The 17,119-nt window shown below is 51.0% G+C and overlaps 1 protein-coding gene across 2 annotated transcripts in view; it reads left to right on the top strand.

Moving 5' to 3' along the window:
- GNAT1 (G protein subunit alpha transducin 1) overlaps positions 1 to 14,327 on the top strand; it is a 68,148-nt gene extending 53,821 nt beyond the window's left edge. The window contains exons 2-9 of one of the 2 annotated variants that reach the window (XM_073562573.1): positions 3,227 to 3,269; positions 4,760 to 4,901; positions 5,112 to 5,269; positions 5,432 to 5,560; positions 9,281 to 9,410; positions 10,091 to 10,244; positions 12,447 to 12,641; positions 13,589 to 14,327. In XM_073562573.1, coding sequence (XP_073418674.1) covers positions 3,227 to 3,269; positions 4,760 to 4,901; positions 5,112 to 5,269; positions 5,432 to 5,560; positions 9,281 to 9,410; positions 10,091 to 10,244; positions 12,447 to 12,637 — 947 coding nt within the window. In that variant the 3' untranslated portion in view covers positions 12,638 to 12,641; positions 13,589 to 14,327. The remainder of the gene's footprint in view (positions 1 to 3,226; positions 3,270 to 4,759; positions 4,902 to 5,111; positions 5,270 to 5,431; positions 5,561 to 9,280; positions 9,411 to 10,090; positions 10,245 to 12,446; positions 12,642 to 13,588) is intronic. The other variant, XM_073562574.1, reaches the window with a different exon arrangement.
- Positions 14,328 to 17,119: the final 2,792 nt, after the last annotated feature.

Below are 17,119 nucleotides of genomic sequence, written 5' to 3'. Positions count from 1 at the left end.
TCAGACAGAGACACGGACAAAGACACAAGGACCAGGATATTCTGCCTCCTGGCAGGTGGACAGAGAACAGACAAGGCACTGGGAACAAGACTCAAGGGCCAGGATATTCTGCCTCCTGGCAGGCGGACAGAGAAATGCTGGGCAAGGTACCAAGACACAAGAGTACGCAGTAAGAGCCTTCAGAGAAGGCAAGACATAGGACAGGGCCTGGCTGGCTCAGCAGCAAGGAGCTAACTGAGTTTAGACATTGCACAGGCAATGTTTCAGAGGTTGTGGCGGAGCTAAATAGTCCAGGGCTCTAGGTGATTGGTCAGGGACCCATTAGCCAGGTGCACCCAGACTGCATAAGCACCAGAGAGTTCAGGCGCCGCCCCCTATACACACAGGAAACATGGAGAGCAAGCAGGAAAACAAGAGGCATAGCACCTGGAGCTCAGGGCTGGCAACAGACAGATTTCACAGCATGGTTTGAAGGAGAAAGTGAGTTGGTGTGCGGGGGCTGGGAGGTCATGCAGTGATGCCAGCAGGGTTGTTACACTGTCCTTATATTACTATGTGCATTCATATAATAGTGCAGAGGCCGCAACCAGGGCCATTCCAGGCCCACAGTCATATAACATGGCCTTACCCACTGGACGAGTGTCAGCAGATGCCCACTGTGGCCAGGAGCTGCCAACACAGATGAGTGACACCCACAGCACTGACCCCCCGTATCAGCGGATGGGAAAGCAAGGATCAGCGAGTCCGCCAGTGCTTACCCCAACAGTCAAACATGGCGCCTCCGACCACGACTTCCTGAGAGATAGCAGCGCAGCGCGACGCAGGTCATCTAGTGAGAAGCATAATATGGTAGACCTTAGGGAACACACAATCCAGGGTTGGGGCAGCCATGTCTTCTGAATCCTCCTCCTATGGAAATGCTGACAATGATGGAGGGCTCAATAACTATGGGCCGGACTGACACTGACCCTAGGGCTCTATTCAAACTAGCACCGCATTGTCTGTCTGTAACGGAAGCCATGGTGCAGTGTGGATCCACAGTTGTCATCGGAAGCCAGGGCTCGATGTTTTGGCTATGATACTCCCAGTTTCATGATGATTGAGGCTCAAAGTGAGAGCTGAGCTAAAGAGCCTGAGATTGTGATGAAGAAACAGAAAATGGGAAAATTGGTGAGAAATCCCAGACTGAAGAGGATACAAGGAGGGTAGGGATGAGTGGACCCGTGGAAGTTCGGGTTCTGGTACCCAACCCAAACTTTAGTCTAAAGTTTGGTTCGGGTACCAGAATTGTTCCTGAACTTGAACCAGAACCCCATTGATAACAATGGAGACCTGAACTTCGAGAGAATCTCTCTCCGTACTCCCCCGGACCTCCAAACATTCTTCGGAGTTTTACACCAGACTCTGAGTGACCGGTATGGACCCCTAATGTTAAATTCAGGTTTGCTCATCTATAAAGGCAGGCAGTTTATACATGGGGTCAGGCTCGGACTGGCCCCCAGGACAATCCCCCGGAGGACCCCTGGGGCTGCAGCTTCTCAATCAACAAACTACAAAGTTATTACATGGAAGCAGCGGAGAGAATATTAGTATCTATCTGACCAGAGGCCCAGAGTCAATGAACCTGCTGGGCTTGTGCCGTCCCGTCCGACCCTGCATGGGATTAAGTCTGCACAATAGCAGATGTTTAGGTGCTTCCTCCATTACATTAGGGGGCATTATAATTACCGCTCCAGCCGTCTCGTGTCGGCTCTGAGCCCTGTCGTCTCACCATATAATCGGGTGGAGGGGGGGGATACCCGGTGGCTGATCCTGGATACAAGTCTTCTATCCCATTAAACCTGCTCCGACCTTAGACACAAAATCTTAAGATTAAGTAGAAGGTCGGTGCAGTAATCGCAGATACGTGCCATCGGTAAGCCCTATGTGGCCCTTAGTCATCATCAGAGACATGCTGGCATGGCAGAACAGTGTACAGACCCTCGCTCGCCACAAGCCCCTACATCTGAGTAACAATCCCCCATAATTGTGAGCCGCTCCGTCATCTCGGCCCCTTACAATGTAGTAGAGGCGTGGCGGTGGCCCCGGTGCAGCTGCTGAGGTTGCATGTCCGTTCCATATGTCCTGAAGCTACAGAACATTGTACACTCAGAGCCACAAACAACCTGCAGACATGAGGCCGCTGTCACCCCGACACCCACACTAATGTGCGCTCCTCCAGACCCCACACATTAGACGGTGTACGAGGGCACCGGCAAGTGATCCCAGGGAACATGGCGACATAGCATGGCTGGTTTTGCTGATCATTTGGTTCACACCGAGATAAGCTGCCGGCAGAGATGTCCACCGGTGCTTATCTCCTTGAGAACACGAGCACTCGGCCAAACGAGATGGCTGCTTCCGAACGATCGACCGATACGTCATTCAGCCAACAGACATCTAAAGAGTATGAGGGGGGCTTAAGCCGCCATGTTCTTAGCATGAAGCTCTCAGATTCTGACGCCGCTAATCACAGGCGCAAACAAATGGTTACACAGGGAAAATCCCATCATGCACGAGACTGTGGTGCAGAAATCTGCAAGAAATCCATACAGTAACCAAATCCAGGGATCGGGTGGGATCTCACCACACTCAAGGATCAGGTGGGATCTCAACACACCCAGGGATCAGGTGGGATCTCGCCACACCCAGGGATCAGGTGGGATCTCACCACACCCAGGGATCAGGTGGGATCTCACCACACCCAAGGATCAGGTGGGATCTCACCACACCCAGGGATCAGGTGGGATCTCACCACACCCAGGGATCAGGTGGGATCTCACCACACCCAGGGATCAGGTGGGATCTCAACACACCCAGGGATCAGGTGGGATCTCACCACACCCAGGGATCAGGTGGGATCTCAACACACCCAGGGATCAGGTGGGATCTCACCACACCCAGGGATCAGGTGGGATCTCACCACACCCAGGGATCAGGTGGGATCTCACCACACCCAAGGATCAGGTGGGATCTCACCACACCCAGGGATCAGGTGGGATCTCACCACACCCAAGGATCAGGTGGGATCTCACCACACCCAAGGATCAGGTGGGATCTCACCACACCCAGGGATCAGGTGGGATCTCACCACACCCAAGGATCAGGTGGGATCTCACCCACCATCTATGATTATGAAAAAGAGAAGCAAACTGTGCTTGACATGTTTTTATTCTTCATATTATAGGAGCTGGAGAATCTGGGAAAAGCACCATTGTAAAACAGATGAAGTGAGTACGATGCACAGTGATCTGTCTCATATATAGCAGCAACATATTCCGCAGCGCTGTACATATCAGAGGTCAGGTGTACAGACAACCAGCCATTACAGTTATACACTCAGTAGTGGTGGCGTTAGTATAGTCCTGGCGCATATTGTGGCTTTAGGGTGCACTGGGGATGTCGGTAAATAATCTGACTGTCTGTGGTAGTGCATCTCAGAAAACTGGTGTAAGTTGAGAGGAGAGTTGCGGACAGAAGTGGAAGAATCACATTATGGAGGATGTTATGGCCCCCATACACAAATGGTTTAGCCAAGGGTCTAATGTGTATGGGTCGCCAGCTGACTGATGGTCAGAAAGGATGTTGATCGTGCAAGTCCAATTTTGGTCTACTGATCGCATTGTTCACCCGGAGATGAGCTGCTGGCCATTGTGTAAGTCGCTGGCTTTCTCACAGAGAACGCAGGAGAGTTTGGCCAAACAAGTGCTCCTCTCTATGGGAAAGAAGGTGAAGATGGCTGTCTGCTGAACAATGCTTCTAATGTGTGTGGCCAGCTTTAGGCTTAAGATATCCATATCCATACAAGTTGATCGATGGCAGTCGTTGATCAAACAATCTTCTGGTAAAGGGTCTGATGCAGATTGAGCCTTTAGCCCCCCCATAAATTATAGATAACTTCTGGTGAATGATGGTTGGGGGGTGGGGCGCAGCGATCTCATCCAACTTCTTAACTTCTCCATACATGGGAGCACTCGCTCTGCTGAGCTCCTGCATTCTCTATCAGAGTTGCTACCAGACATCTCTGTCAGTGACTTACGTGTTAAGAGAACAAAGTTATTGGCGGTCCGACATCAGACATGTCTGATCGTCATCTCTCCTGACATCTGTTGTGGGGGATACCAATATCACAATATTGTTTGTACCCATCAATATTGGCAGGTTCGGCCGACAATAATATGCTTGGTGGTCTTCACACATTTAAATCCATGCTGGCTTTTAAATTTGGTCAAACTTCCCATACACTTTCTGTGACAATGGGCGATGGACCAACGATCAGCCTGGAAATATTCTATCGAAGTAAGATTGTTAATGGATGTAAGATCTTTCATTCAATGAAAATGGTTTCAATGGACAATCAGACGAAAAATGGAAACTGCTGATTTCATTTCAGAACAGTGGTGGTCCGGGATTAGTCTGCAAAAATAATTATTCACTGTTAAATTAAATGTTCAATATGGTTGAAATTGTCCATTTCCATCAACTACAGTCTAATGTATTTGGGCACCAAGAAGTCAGTGGAAGAATGGAAAACTCAGGTAGGATGGTAGTGAGAGATGATGGAGTAGGTGCAGCAGACGAGAGCCTCAAGCCATCTCCTGTCCATCTAATATCTGTCTATCTCTACACATCCACCTTCTTCCTAGACTCGGTGACAGGCTTGTTCCTTCAGTTCCTCTGTTTTATTACACTTTTATATGTGTTGTTCTTTTTCCTTCAGAATTATTCATCAGGATGGTTACTCCCTGGAAGAATGCCTGGAGTTTATCTCCATTATTTATGGTAACACGCTTCAGTCGATGCTGGCCATCGTCAGAGCTATGAACACACTGAACATCCAATATGGTGACCCTGCGCGACAGGTGAGGCATCAGCAGAGAGCTTGAACGTTGCTGAAAGCACAGAACATTACACGACAAATCATCCATAGCCATAAAGTGGCCACTAAGAGTCCTCAGTGTACAAGGGCTTAGGCTATACCACTGTCCCCAGACAGTAGAGACGGTGCTCAGCTCCCTCCAAACCATCACAAAGCTGTAAGACGAAGGATTATCAGTGCTTCTTGTTTCCAGGATGATTCCCGAAAACTCATGCACTTGGCAGACACCATCGATGAAGGCGCCATGCCGAAAGAGATGTCGGACATCATCGGACGCCTTTGGAAAGATACGGGTATCCAGGCGTGCTTCGATCGTGCATCTGAATATCAGCTCAATGATTCAGCAGGATAGTAAGTATTTTAGTAGATTGGCAGTTAAGTTCTCCATAGTTCTTGATTGCTGGTTGACCAGGCAGATTTCACTCAAAGTGGTTGACATTCCAGTGACTTGGTCTGCTCACTGTCGGGTATTACACGTAGACATATATAAAGAGTATCCTAATTCTTTTTCAGTTATCTGAATGACCTGGAAAGACTGGTGACCCCAGGGTATGTCCCCACTGAACAAGATGTCCTCAGGTCCCGAGTGAAGACCACTGGTATCATTGAAACACAATTTGGTTTTAAAGATCTGAACTTTAGGTATGTTGGCCATATGGTGATGATGATGGACAGGTAACACTGGGTTGTTATCAGGGTAGGACCCTGTCACCTCTGCTTGTGTGGTAGGGGGCCGGGCTAGGGGGGTGGGCCACTGCTTACCAGACGAGGCAAAGATGAGACGGAGACAGCTTCCACTTGTAACAGTTCCGGATTTATTTGTCGTCCTCCTGACGACCACCAAACACGCACCACAGCTTCTTTACACCACTGTATCGCCAGGCCCGGGTACCTATTCTTCAGCTCCAGTCGCAGTAACGCACCTCGCGGATCTTTCACTGGGGGCTGTCCTAGACCAATCTACCCCCAGCGCGTCACCTGCCCGAGGTCGTCTTCCGATCGGTACCCCCGGGGCCTCGTCTGTCTTGCGGTACGTCGAGTCAGGGTCTCCCCCCTGGCTGCCTCTTCTCCTTGCCTGTCCTGCAGTCCGTCGGGTCAGGGCCACCCCCGACTGTCTCTCCTTTGTCCGTCCCCCTGGCCGAGCTCTTCTCACTTTCTCCGTCTTCTTCTGAGCTCCTCCCGGGACTAAACCTCTCATGGAGCCCCGCCTTCTTCTATTTATCCCCTCTCACAGGGGAATTTCCCACCCGGGCTCCTATCTCCCCGCCCCCCATGACTAAGCGGATTCCTAAGCCCTAAGCTGATGTTAAGTCCTGTACTACTCTCCCCTGCCATCTTGTGGTCATTTCACGGTACTGCACTCCCTTTTGTCTTTCCCTGCTGTTACCTTTCTAACCTGTCAATCTGTGTCAGTCACGTCTGTCCGTCAAGTCACCTTCCCCACACTCCTCCACCCTTTGTCCATTGTCGTCCCGACAATCGTACGTTCTACCTATGTCGTTCTGAATCTTATCCACAGTCTGTTGTTGGAACGGTCGTTGGGCCACACCCACCACGGGGACCGAACTAAACTAGGAGCACCATGCTCCGAGCAGCCTACTGCTACCCGCCAGCGCGCACGCCACGTGACAACTTCTTTTGGGTTGGCGAGGTCCACCCAGACTACTCTACGGCGTGTACCTCCCACTGCTCTCCCCTTCCACTACCTTCAACCATTTCTTCCTTTTTGGGGTGTCCGTGGTGTCGGGGATCTGACTTGGGACCACTGTCTGGTTCGATATCTCTCATCTCCTCATCCTTCATTAAAAGAGTCATGGTCGGCGTCTTCGTCACAACTACCTCGTACCCGGAACCTGTTACATACATTTTTTGTTAAACACACTACTTATTAAATCAACTTTAACATACCATATATATGATTACCACTATTCTATTAACAATAGGAGTTACTCAACCGGAGCAACCCCCTTTTCTTTCTCTTCCTTTCTCTCTTTTTTCCCTAACTCCTTCGTTAAACACATTATTTTCAAACATAAAATGGAACTACTCCCCCTCCCTTTAACATTAGCACTTTTTCCCACATCCCCGCTGTATCAGGAGAAAACAATAAACCTTTTCCTCAACTTTGGACGCATAACTGTCCTCTTTAGGCCTGCACAACGGTGCAACGAAATCCCAACAGTCCGGGCCATCTCCTGACGGCAGATGTTGCGCCAGTCCAGCAGGGGAACCCCACAGTCGTGAGGTTCCCGGGATGTCTCGACTGTTCCCGAGCCCTGAGTGCTTTTTTTTTTTTGCCCAGGGCTCAGGGGCCATCTCCCTCCTGAGAGATGAGTCAAAAGGGATAGAAGGGGCCGAAAGTGGTTCCACGGCGCGCGTTCCGTGCCAGTTCTCTACCTGGGAACCAGCAGTCCACCACTGGTGGCGGCGCGGACGCACTCATCTCTTTCGATGTGGTGGCTTCGCTCCGTCCGGCCCCCAGCTCCTGCAGCTCCAACCGCAGGTGAGGGACCGGGGTCGTGGACCAATGAGAAGCGGAGCGGCGAAGCTGGGGCCTGCTAGCGTGGTTAGCAGACGGCTCCGCAGAGGCGGCGGAGCCGGATGACCCGGCTGAAGCCGCAATCCGGAGCAGCCGGGGACCTTGATGGGCAGGACGCAGCCGCGGTATGGTGTGCAGCAGAGGCGGCCGCGGACATTGGTGAGCAGGCCGCAGCTGGAACCATGAGCAAGGCAGAGGCGGCCGTGGGGGGTGCCACCGGGTAGGCCGCGGCCAGTGCTGCGATTGAACCAGGGGCGGCTGCGGAGCAGTCCGCAACCAGAGTTGCAGATGGGGCCGGAGTAGCGGCCGGCTTCATGGACGGGGCCACTGCTGAAAGGGGGAACGCAGCAGCGTCGGCCGCGGACTGGATCCGCACCGGCGACATCGGACGTGGCGCCGCCGGGCGGGGTGGTTCGGGGACGTGGCAGTTCCGCACCGGCGACACCGGACATGGCGCCGCCGGGCAGGGTGGCTCTGGGACGGGAGCAGGGGCATCGATCAGCCTGGCGGAGGCCACCGAGTCCTCTGCGGCCGAGCCTCCAGGAGTACAGGAGGCCGCGCGGTGCGGCCGGGTGGTGGGGGCCGCATGCGGAGCTGCCGGCAGAGCCGGGGGAACGCTCACCTTCCCCAGCACTGCGGCCTCCAACACGTCATCCCACGGCTCTTCCCGCAGCCTCCGTTCTTCACCCTGCCGTCAGGCGGGGCTAGCCTCCAGGATGGGGGATCCCGCGGGGAGGCTCCCTGGCGATGTCTTCAGCGGCCGCTCCCGCGGTCCCGCAGTCGCTCCTCCTCTCCGCCCGTTGTCTGGCTTTCGTACCACCCCAGATCCTCCGATGACAAGCAAGGATCCGGAACACAGTTTCCAAATTTTAATCCACAGATCAGCGATTTGTAATCCACAGGTGTTTGTAATCCACAGGCACTTGTAATCCACAGAGGAACAGTCCAAGTCCTTCTAGGTTCCTCAAACGCAGGCCTGCCGCGGAAGGTGTCGTATTAGCGGCGGCGATCCTGCCGACTACGTCAAATGTGGTAGGGGGCCGGGCTAGGGGGGTGGGCCACTGCTTACCAGACGAGGCAAAGATGAGACGGAGACAGCTTCCACTTGTAACAGTTCCGGATTTATTTGTCGTCCTCCTGACGACCACCAAACACGCACCGCAGCTTCTTTACACCACTGTATCGCCAGGCCCGGGTACCTATTCTTCAGCTCCAGTCGCAGTAACGCACCTCGCGGATCTTTCACTGGGGGCAGTCCTAGACCAATCTACCCCCAGCGCGTCACCTGCCTGAGGTCGTCTTCCGATCGGTACCCCCGGGGCCTCGTCTGTCTTGCGGTACGTCGAGTCAGGGTCTCCCCCCTGGCTGCCTCTTCTCCTTGCTGTCCTGCAGTCCGTCGGGTCAGGGCCACCCCCCCCTGACTGTCTCTCCTTTGTCCGTCCTCCTGGCCGAGCTCTTCTCACTTTCTCCGTCTTCTTCTGAGCTTCTCCCGGACTAAACCTCTCCTGGAGCCCCGCCTTCTTCTATTTATCCCCTCTCTCACAGGGGAATTTCCCACCCGGGCTCCTATCTCCCCACCCCACATGACTAAGCGGATTCCTAAGCCCTAAGCTAATGTTAAGTCCTGTACTACTCTCCCCTGCCATCTTGTGGTCATTTTGCGGTACTGCACTCCCTTTTCTGTCTTTCCCTGCTGTTACCTTTCTAACCTGTCAATCTCTGTCACTAGTGCACAAACCGTCCCCTCCTTCTACCAGTCACGCCTGTCCGTCAAGTCACCTTCCCCACACTTGGACCGCCTTACATGTGCCTCTTTGTTGCAGGATGTTTGATGTGGGAGGTCAGCGATCCGAGCGCAAGAAGTGGATCCACTGCTTTGAAGGTGTCACCTGCATAATATTTATTGCTGCTCTCAGTGCGTACGATATGGTCCTGGTGGAAGACGACGAAGTGGTAAATGACCGGTCAATGTTACTGTGAACCTGTCCATGTGTCAAATCCACTTATATTTATAGTGTAAGGCCTGTTTCACACTTCCGTTTTTGTGTCCGCCAAACGGATCCGTTTCCGTTTTTTTGACGGAAACTGATGCAAACGGATCCGTTTTTTTAAAAACGGATCCGTTTTTTTGACGGATCCGCGGTAACCGTAATGGAAGTCTATGGGACAAAAAAACGGATCCTGCAAAAAATGGCGGATCCGTTTTTTTACGGAAAACAACGGATTTTGACGGATTTGAAAAAACGGAAGTGTGAAACAGGCCTAATAGAGATACCAGGGAAATAGTAGTGTCTACTGAATGGCCTCCTAAAATGCCATCCATCATCATTTCATGATCACATTTGTTCTCACAACTTCAGATTTCTGCAAACGGCCATACTACAAGAGACAAAACCCCTTTAAGTAAGAAATCCAATGCCTCATAAAACATCAGCAAAGAGTAATGGCCTCATACACATTAGATGTCATCCAGACCCTTGGTCTTTGGCAAGACTGGCCAGCCATTTACAGGGTATGGCACAGATGACATTGTGGAGAGAAAGATTGGCCACGTGGTATTTCCCTTTAGTTTCTAGATACTTGTGGAACATCTGCAGTGTCTTCAGGATGCTTCTTCCTTTCTTCTCTTGCAGAACCGAATGCATGAAAGCCTACACCTCTTCAACAGTATCTGTAACCACCGTTACTTCGCCACAACTTCCATTGTACTTTTCCTGAACAAGAAAGATGTCTTCACAGAAAAGATCAAGAAGGCCCATCTGAGCATCTGCTTCCCAGACTATGATGGTGAGGGGAGTGCATGGAGGGCTCAGCACATTTCACCCCAATCACAACCTGACTACTTTATTATTATTATTATTATTATTATTATTATTATTATTATTATTATTATTTATTTCTATAGCACCATTGATTCCCGCTGCTGTAAATGAGAAGGGGTAACATACAAAATAGAAATATAAATTACAGAGGACAAACTAACAAAGATAGACAGGTACATAGCGGAGAGGACCCTGCCCTTATGGGCTTACAGTCTGCAGAGTAATGGGGAAAGGCAGAAGATTAGAGAGATTGCAGCATCTCTGGTGTTGGTGCGGTACCAGCTCTGGTGGTGCTGAGGTGGCAGCTCTAGTGGTGGTGGTGAGATAGTAACTCTGGTGGTGGTGGTGAAGTGGCAGCTCTGGTGGTGGTTAGTGGTTGCTTCAGTGGTGGTGAGGTGGCAGCTCTGGTGGTATTGAAGTGGCAGCTCTGGTGGTGTTGAAGTGGCAGCTCCGTTGGTGTTGAAGTGGCAGTTCTGGTGGCTGTGAAGTGGTTGCTCCGGTGGTGTTGAGGTGGCTGCTTTACTGGTGTTGAGGTAGCAACTCTGGTGGTGGTGAGGTGGCAACTCTGGTGGTGATGAAGTGGCATCTCCGATAGTGGTGAGGTGGCAGCTCTGGTGGTGGTGAAGTGGTTGCTTCAGTGGTGGTGAGGTGGCAGCTCTGGTGGTGGTGAAGTGTCAGCTTCGATGGTGGTGAGGTGGCAGCTCTGGTGGTGGTGAAGTGGCTGATCCGGTGGTGTTGAGGTGGCAGTGGGGTCATTGCAGGCTGTATCTTTTTTTAAGAGATGGGTTTTCAAGTTCCATCTGAAAGTTCCGAATGTGGTGGACAATTGGACATGTTGAGGCACAGAATTCCAGAGGATGGGGGAAATTAGGGAGAAGTCTTGGAGGCAGTTGAGTGAGGAACGTATAAGTATGGAGGATAGCAGGAGGTTTTGTGAGAAAAGGAGATTACATATTGTAAGATAGCGGTAGACTGGTTCAGAGATATTTGGAGGAGACAGATTTTGGACAGCTTTGTAGGTCAATGTTAACAGTTTGCACTAGATACGTTGGGGAATTAGGAGCCAGCGAAGGGATTTGAAGAGAGGAGCGAGGTAAATTAGTCGGGCAGCGGAGTTAAGGACGGACTAGAAAGAAGCGAGAGTGTTAGAAGGTAGGCCACAGAGGAGGATGTTGCATTAACATTTTGTAGATTGAGGGTTGAGATTCTGGAAATCTTTTTGAGTTGGAGGTGGCGAGAGCTTGGCTGTGCGGTGTGAAGGACAGAGTTGAGGGTTATTCCAAGGCAGTGGATTTCTAGTAAAGGAAAAGTGTGATGGAATTTATTATGATAGATCAGGTAGGCAAGTTTAAATTTTGAATGTTAGAGTTGGAAGGGACCTCCAGGGTCATTGGGAACCCCAGGGTCATCGGGATCTCCAGGGTCCTCATGTCCAACCCCCTTCTCATTGCAGGAGTCACTAAACCATCTCATACAGATGTCTGTCTAGCCTCTGTGTGAAGACTTCCATTGAATGAGAACTCACCACCTCTCGTGGCAGCCTGTTCCACTCAGTGATCAGCCCCACTGCCTTGCTGTCAAAATTTTTTTTATAATACCTAATCTGTATTTTCTCACTTTCAGTTTAGGTGAGATGGAGGAAAGGCAATGAGTTCAGGTTTGGTCTGATTGAGTTTTAGGAAATGAGAAGAGAAGGAGGATATGGCTGATGGACACTCTGGGATTTTGGACAGCAGAGAAGTGACGTCTTGGCCAGAAAGGTAGATCTGAGTGTCATCAGCATGTAGATGGTACCCGAAGCCATGAGACTTTGAGTTGACCCAGGCCAAAGGTAAAGTGACAAGAGAAGGGGTCCCAGGACAAAGCCTTGAGGGACACAACGTGAAGAAAACGGGATGAGAAGGTGGTTATCGGAGTGGGAGATGCTAAATGTGTGGTTAGAAACGTATAAGGAGATCCAGGAGAGGGAAAGATCTGTGATACCGAGGGAAGAGAAGATTTGTAGCAGGAGGGAGCGGTTGATTGTGTTGAAGGAAGAGGACAGGACTACAAGGAGGAGAATAGAGAATTGTCTGTCAGCTTTGGCAGTAACGCGTTAGAAATTTTGGTTAGTGCGGTTTCGGTGGAGTGGTGAAGACTTCATGTCTTTGCCTTTGTCATTACCCAGGTCCTAACACATATGAAGATGCTGGGAACTACATCAAGACTCAGTTCCTGGAGCTGAATATGCGAAGAGACGTAAAGGAAATTTACAGCCACATGACCTGCGCCACGGACACAGAGAACGTCAAGTTTGTGTTTGACGCCGTCACAGACATCATCATCAAAGAAAACCTGAAGGACTGTGGCCTGTTCTAACGAGGTGAGAACACAGAAGATCCTGTGCCAATATCCAGCATTCCTCAGGGTCCGTTGTCCATGGAAATCTCCACAGTAACAGAAAGCGCTCGATGCCTTTAATGGGGTTGTCTCATCATATCAAGTGGGTAAGATTACATCGCGTTTGTAAAACAGATTATACAACCCCTTTAAAGGGATCTCCACTTAAAACAGAAAATAACAGATGTGAGAGGGGCAGGGCTGACAACCTCTCACATGTAGACAGGTGGGTTGTCAGCAGTGACAGATGAGGAGCTGATGCTGTGGTATAAGGTGAGTGGTCTCATGTCTGATCATATCATATCAGTAATGTCATTGCCAGGGCGCGGGGCTGACAACCTCTCATTTACATAACGTGTGGATGTGGTCAGGGTTGTCGGCCATGGATGACGTTCTCTTCTCACTATGATCTTTGTGTGTTGCTGTTGTGATTGCTGGGAAGGTGGCTTGTGTGAACAGTGGCCTCTTGACCCTTTTAATCTTACTCAAATATCCTGTCCTGACAAACACAACGTGCCGTCACCTGTTCACGTGCGGGCGCCGCTCTCTTGCAATACGCCTGCAGTCACCCAGGAACATCATGATCCGGACAGTTTCTTCCAGCCGGAGACCTCGATTCATTTCACAACAAATGAATCAGAATTACACAAGTTTTTCCTCTAAGGACAGACGAGCACATTGTGAGGAAACGCGTTTCAGAGCATCTGACGTCACTGAAGACACGTTCCTTCTTCTGTGGTTTCTGCGTTCTTGTTTTATTTTATGTGCAGCATAGTCGTATCTACATTGCATTGCCGCCTGCTCAGCTCTGACGCAGCAGAATTATAAGCGCAGCTCTGGATGTGGCTGGAGCATTGATCCAGGTCGTGATGCCTTGTGTTTGGTTGTTGGGTTTTCGATCATTTAATCTTCAAATTTCTTCTATTTCAGACCCTGTTATGGGCTTTGCTCTCTCGCTCTCCCACTCCAGAGCCTGGTACCGTGGAGCGCTGTCCCACTGCCTCCTGGAAGGAGGACTGTAACACAACCAACAGAGAGATTAGGGGTGTAGAGAAGACCTCACTAGCCGCCATGACACGCACACAGCCCCCACCATTGGCTTCTCACCCTTCCCAGTACAGAACACTTAGGGTTTCCATAAGTAAACGTATTGCTGACACCAGGACGCAGAGCTCAAGTAGACGCTCATCTCCCCTCCATCATTCCCACGACAGAACGAAACCTTCACGACACCATCATCCACCGGTCCGAAGACTATCGATTCTGGCGAAGCGCAGAGACTTGTGATCTTGCTGATCCTTGGGTTAAAGGGATGCGTGGGGGGCGGCCAGTCTGCTTATAATGCATTGGTTTTTCTCAGCCTGGAAAACACCTCCAGATATGGTCCTATAACTTCCCGGTGGGTCAGTGCTGGGGCCCTCGTCTGATGCCCCATTACAGGGGCTCCATTCTCACATTCAGGCCCTCAGCCTCTCCACTGTTGTAGACCATTGATGGCCCCGCTGCTCCTATAGACAGTTAACCCCTTGCTGTTCCTCAGTGTATGTATTTTTATAAAGCAAACTCACGTTCTCCTTGCCCCATATTCCAGGGCCACGACCGCTGTACAGGTAGTCGGTCGCAGTTTGATGACAGGCTTTATATACAGTAAATGCCAAGCTTAGGCGGATGATGGCATGAGCTGCTTGTTTTCTTGTGGGTCGGGACATCAAAGAGAAAACACCTGAAGCTGCCATGTGGGGATGAGAAGTGACTGCACTAGGTGCTGCGCGACTTAGAAGGGAAGGACCCCAGTAGAGGAACAGCGTACACCGAATGGTCAGGTATCGGGGTTCCTGGCGCTGCACATTGGACCCTCTCTGTCCTTCAGAGGTGATGACATCATTGTTCGGGTACCCTCAACTTTGTGCTTAAGAAAAGCGAGTTGACGGACAGCCAAACCTTTTCCTATCGATGCACTGAGGTAGACGCAGGGGGTCCTTTACATCTTTTATTGATAGGTTCAGTGTAAAACTACAAGAAAACTAAAAGTACTCAGTACAAGGCACACAACGCATCTAAAGTACATAGCATTATGTATGGTACAGGACACAGCGTAACGACACCACATGGCAGAAGAAAATATAGAACAGAGCAGCTACATCAGACAATATGGTGAGCTCTGACAAGGGGACATAATAACTCACCGACTGCTATGTGGAGGCAAACAACCAGGTGGGCTGAAAATCAGGGAGAGATGATCAGCATCCATGAGGCCAAGATGGCTGCTGGAGGAGAAGGGGCAGGGCTAATGCAGAGGCTGATGGGAAACTACGGAAGCCTCGATGAGCAAAGATTAACTGCAATGAAGCAGAAAGTAAAGCTGTAATGAGAACATTGTCAGCAGATGGCTCTGGTGGATAAGTTATCACAACACAGTGATTCAATGTTATCAACAGGCTACAATTCAATATTACAAAGGCATGACAATCATGGAGGTGATGACAATCATGGAGGTGATGACAATCATGGAGGTGATGACAATCATGGAGGTGATGACAATCATGGAGGTGATGACAATCAGGGAGGTGATGACAATCATGGAGGTGATGACAATCATGGAGGTGATGACAATCAGGGAGGTGATGAGAATCATGGAGGTGATGACAATCAGGGAGGTGATGACAATCATGGAGGTGATGACAATCAGGGAGGTGATGAGAATCATGGAGGTGATGACAATCAGGGAGGTGATGACAATCATGGAGGTGATGAATATCGGCCTGTGCCGACAGCATGACTAGATGGAGGCGCTGACATGATGGGAAAGGCCTGCTTTTCCTCGTCCCAGAGATTCTCTACAGGATTAAGCAATCCATCACTCTGCCAACCCTGTGCCATGGGGCATGGTCCATCTGTCATACGACAGACAGCTGCCAGGACAGGATGACCCTGCCCCAATGTCCATCCACAGGGGTCAGAAGAGCCACGGTGCACTAACAAAACATTCCCCCACCAGTAATGCACCTCCACCAGCCTGACAGGAAGTGTCATGCATCCACAGGAGCCACGGTGCACAAAGAAAACCTTCCCTGATTACTACTCAATCATCAGTCTGACAGGTAGGAGCCATCTAGCCACAGTTTCAGAAAAGCCAGGGTGCACCAAGAAAACCTCCCCATGGTTAGTGCACCTCCACTAACCTGACAGGAAGGGCTCATCCATCCACAGGTATCAAAGGGACCACAGTGCGCCAACAAAACCTTCCCCCCACATCACTGAACCTCCAGCAGCCTGACAGGAAGGGTCATCATCATTCCATAGGAGCCAGGGTGCACCAAGAAAACCTTCCCCCAACCATGCACCGCCACCACGACTCCTCCCATCCTCCTATACAAGACGTTTCTGTCCAGAAAGTTCACTTTCTCCGGAGGTTTCTGTTCAGTCTCCGTCTCATCATAGCAAATGAATTGTGGCGATGATTGTGGTGAAGCAGCGGCCGCCGGTCTGACCCCGGTGTCCGGTCTGACCACCAGTGTCCCGGTCTGACTCCTGTGTCCGGTCTGACCACCAGTGTCCCGGTCTGACCCCGGTGTTCCGGTCTGACCACCAGCGTCCGGTCTGACCACCAGCGTCCCGGTCTGACTCCTGTGTCCGGTCTGACCACCAGTGTCCCGGTCTGACCACCAGTGTCCCGGTCTGACCCCGGTGTTCCGGTCTGACCCCGGTGTCCGGTCTGACCACCAGCGTCCCGGTCTGACCCCTGTGTCCGGTCTGACCACCAGTGTCCCGGTCTGACCCCTGTGTCCGGTCTGACCACTAGTGTCCCGGTCTGACCCCTGTGTCCGGTCTGACCACCAGTGTCCCGGTCTGACCCCTGTGTCCGGTCTGACCACCAGTGTCCCGGTCTGACCCCTGTGTCCGGTCTGACCACCAGTGTCCCGGTCTGACCCCTGTGTCCGGTCTGACCACCAGTGTCCCGGTCTGACCCCTGTGTCAGGTCTGACCACTGTGTCCGGTCTTTTTTGCTTGGATACCTCCATTTTACACGTTTCGTGGATTCCCACTGTAATAGACGCCCATAACACGGATTAGATCGTAGATCTTACAGGAAGGGCTGATAATGACCGGGCCGAGGCCTCTACAACTGTGGCCGTTCATTCCCCACTCACTCTCCATAGCGCTCCGGTAGAAGAGTGGCAGCTTCATATGACCAGGCACCAGGTACGGACTGACTGGGGCTGATATAGAGCCCTGGCAGTGGCATGTGAAATCACACAGGCCCATGTTGTCCCTGTCTCCGAGAACCAGATGGGATATATTACTAATATCACCCTGGATGGAGGAAAGCAAGATTTACTACAAGACCAATATTTCTTATAATAAAGAATAACTTGGCATTCAACTTAAGGCGTAAGTAGAAGATAATTTTTATTTGCGCAGTCAGCACAACGTTTCGGCCTACATGGCCTTCATCAGTCC

This window comes from Dendrobates tinctorius, unplaced genomic scaffold (genome assembly GCF_039654945.1).
Source record: "Dendrobates tinctorius isolate UK_male_01 unplaced genomic scaffold, ASM3965494v1 ptg000357l, whole genome shotgun sequence".
Classification (NCBI taxonomy): Eukaryota; Metazoa; Chordata; class Amphibia; order Anura; family Dendrobatidae; genus Dendrobates; species Dendrobates tinctorius.
The sequence above is the reverse complement of the archived record's forward strand: the minus strand, read 5'-3'. Positions and strand labels throughout refer to the sequence as shown.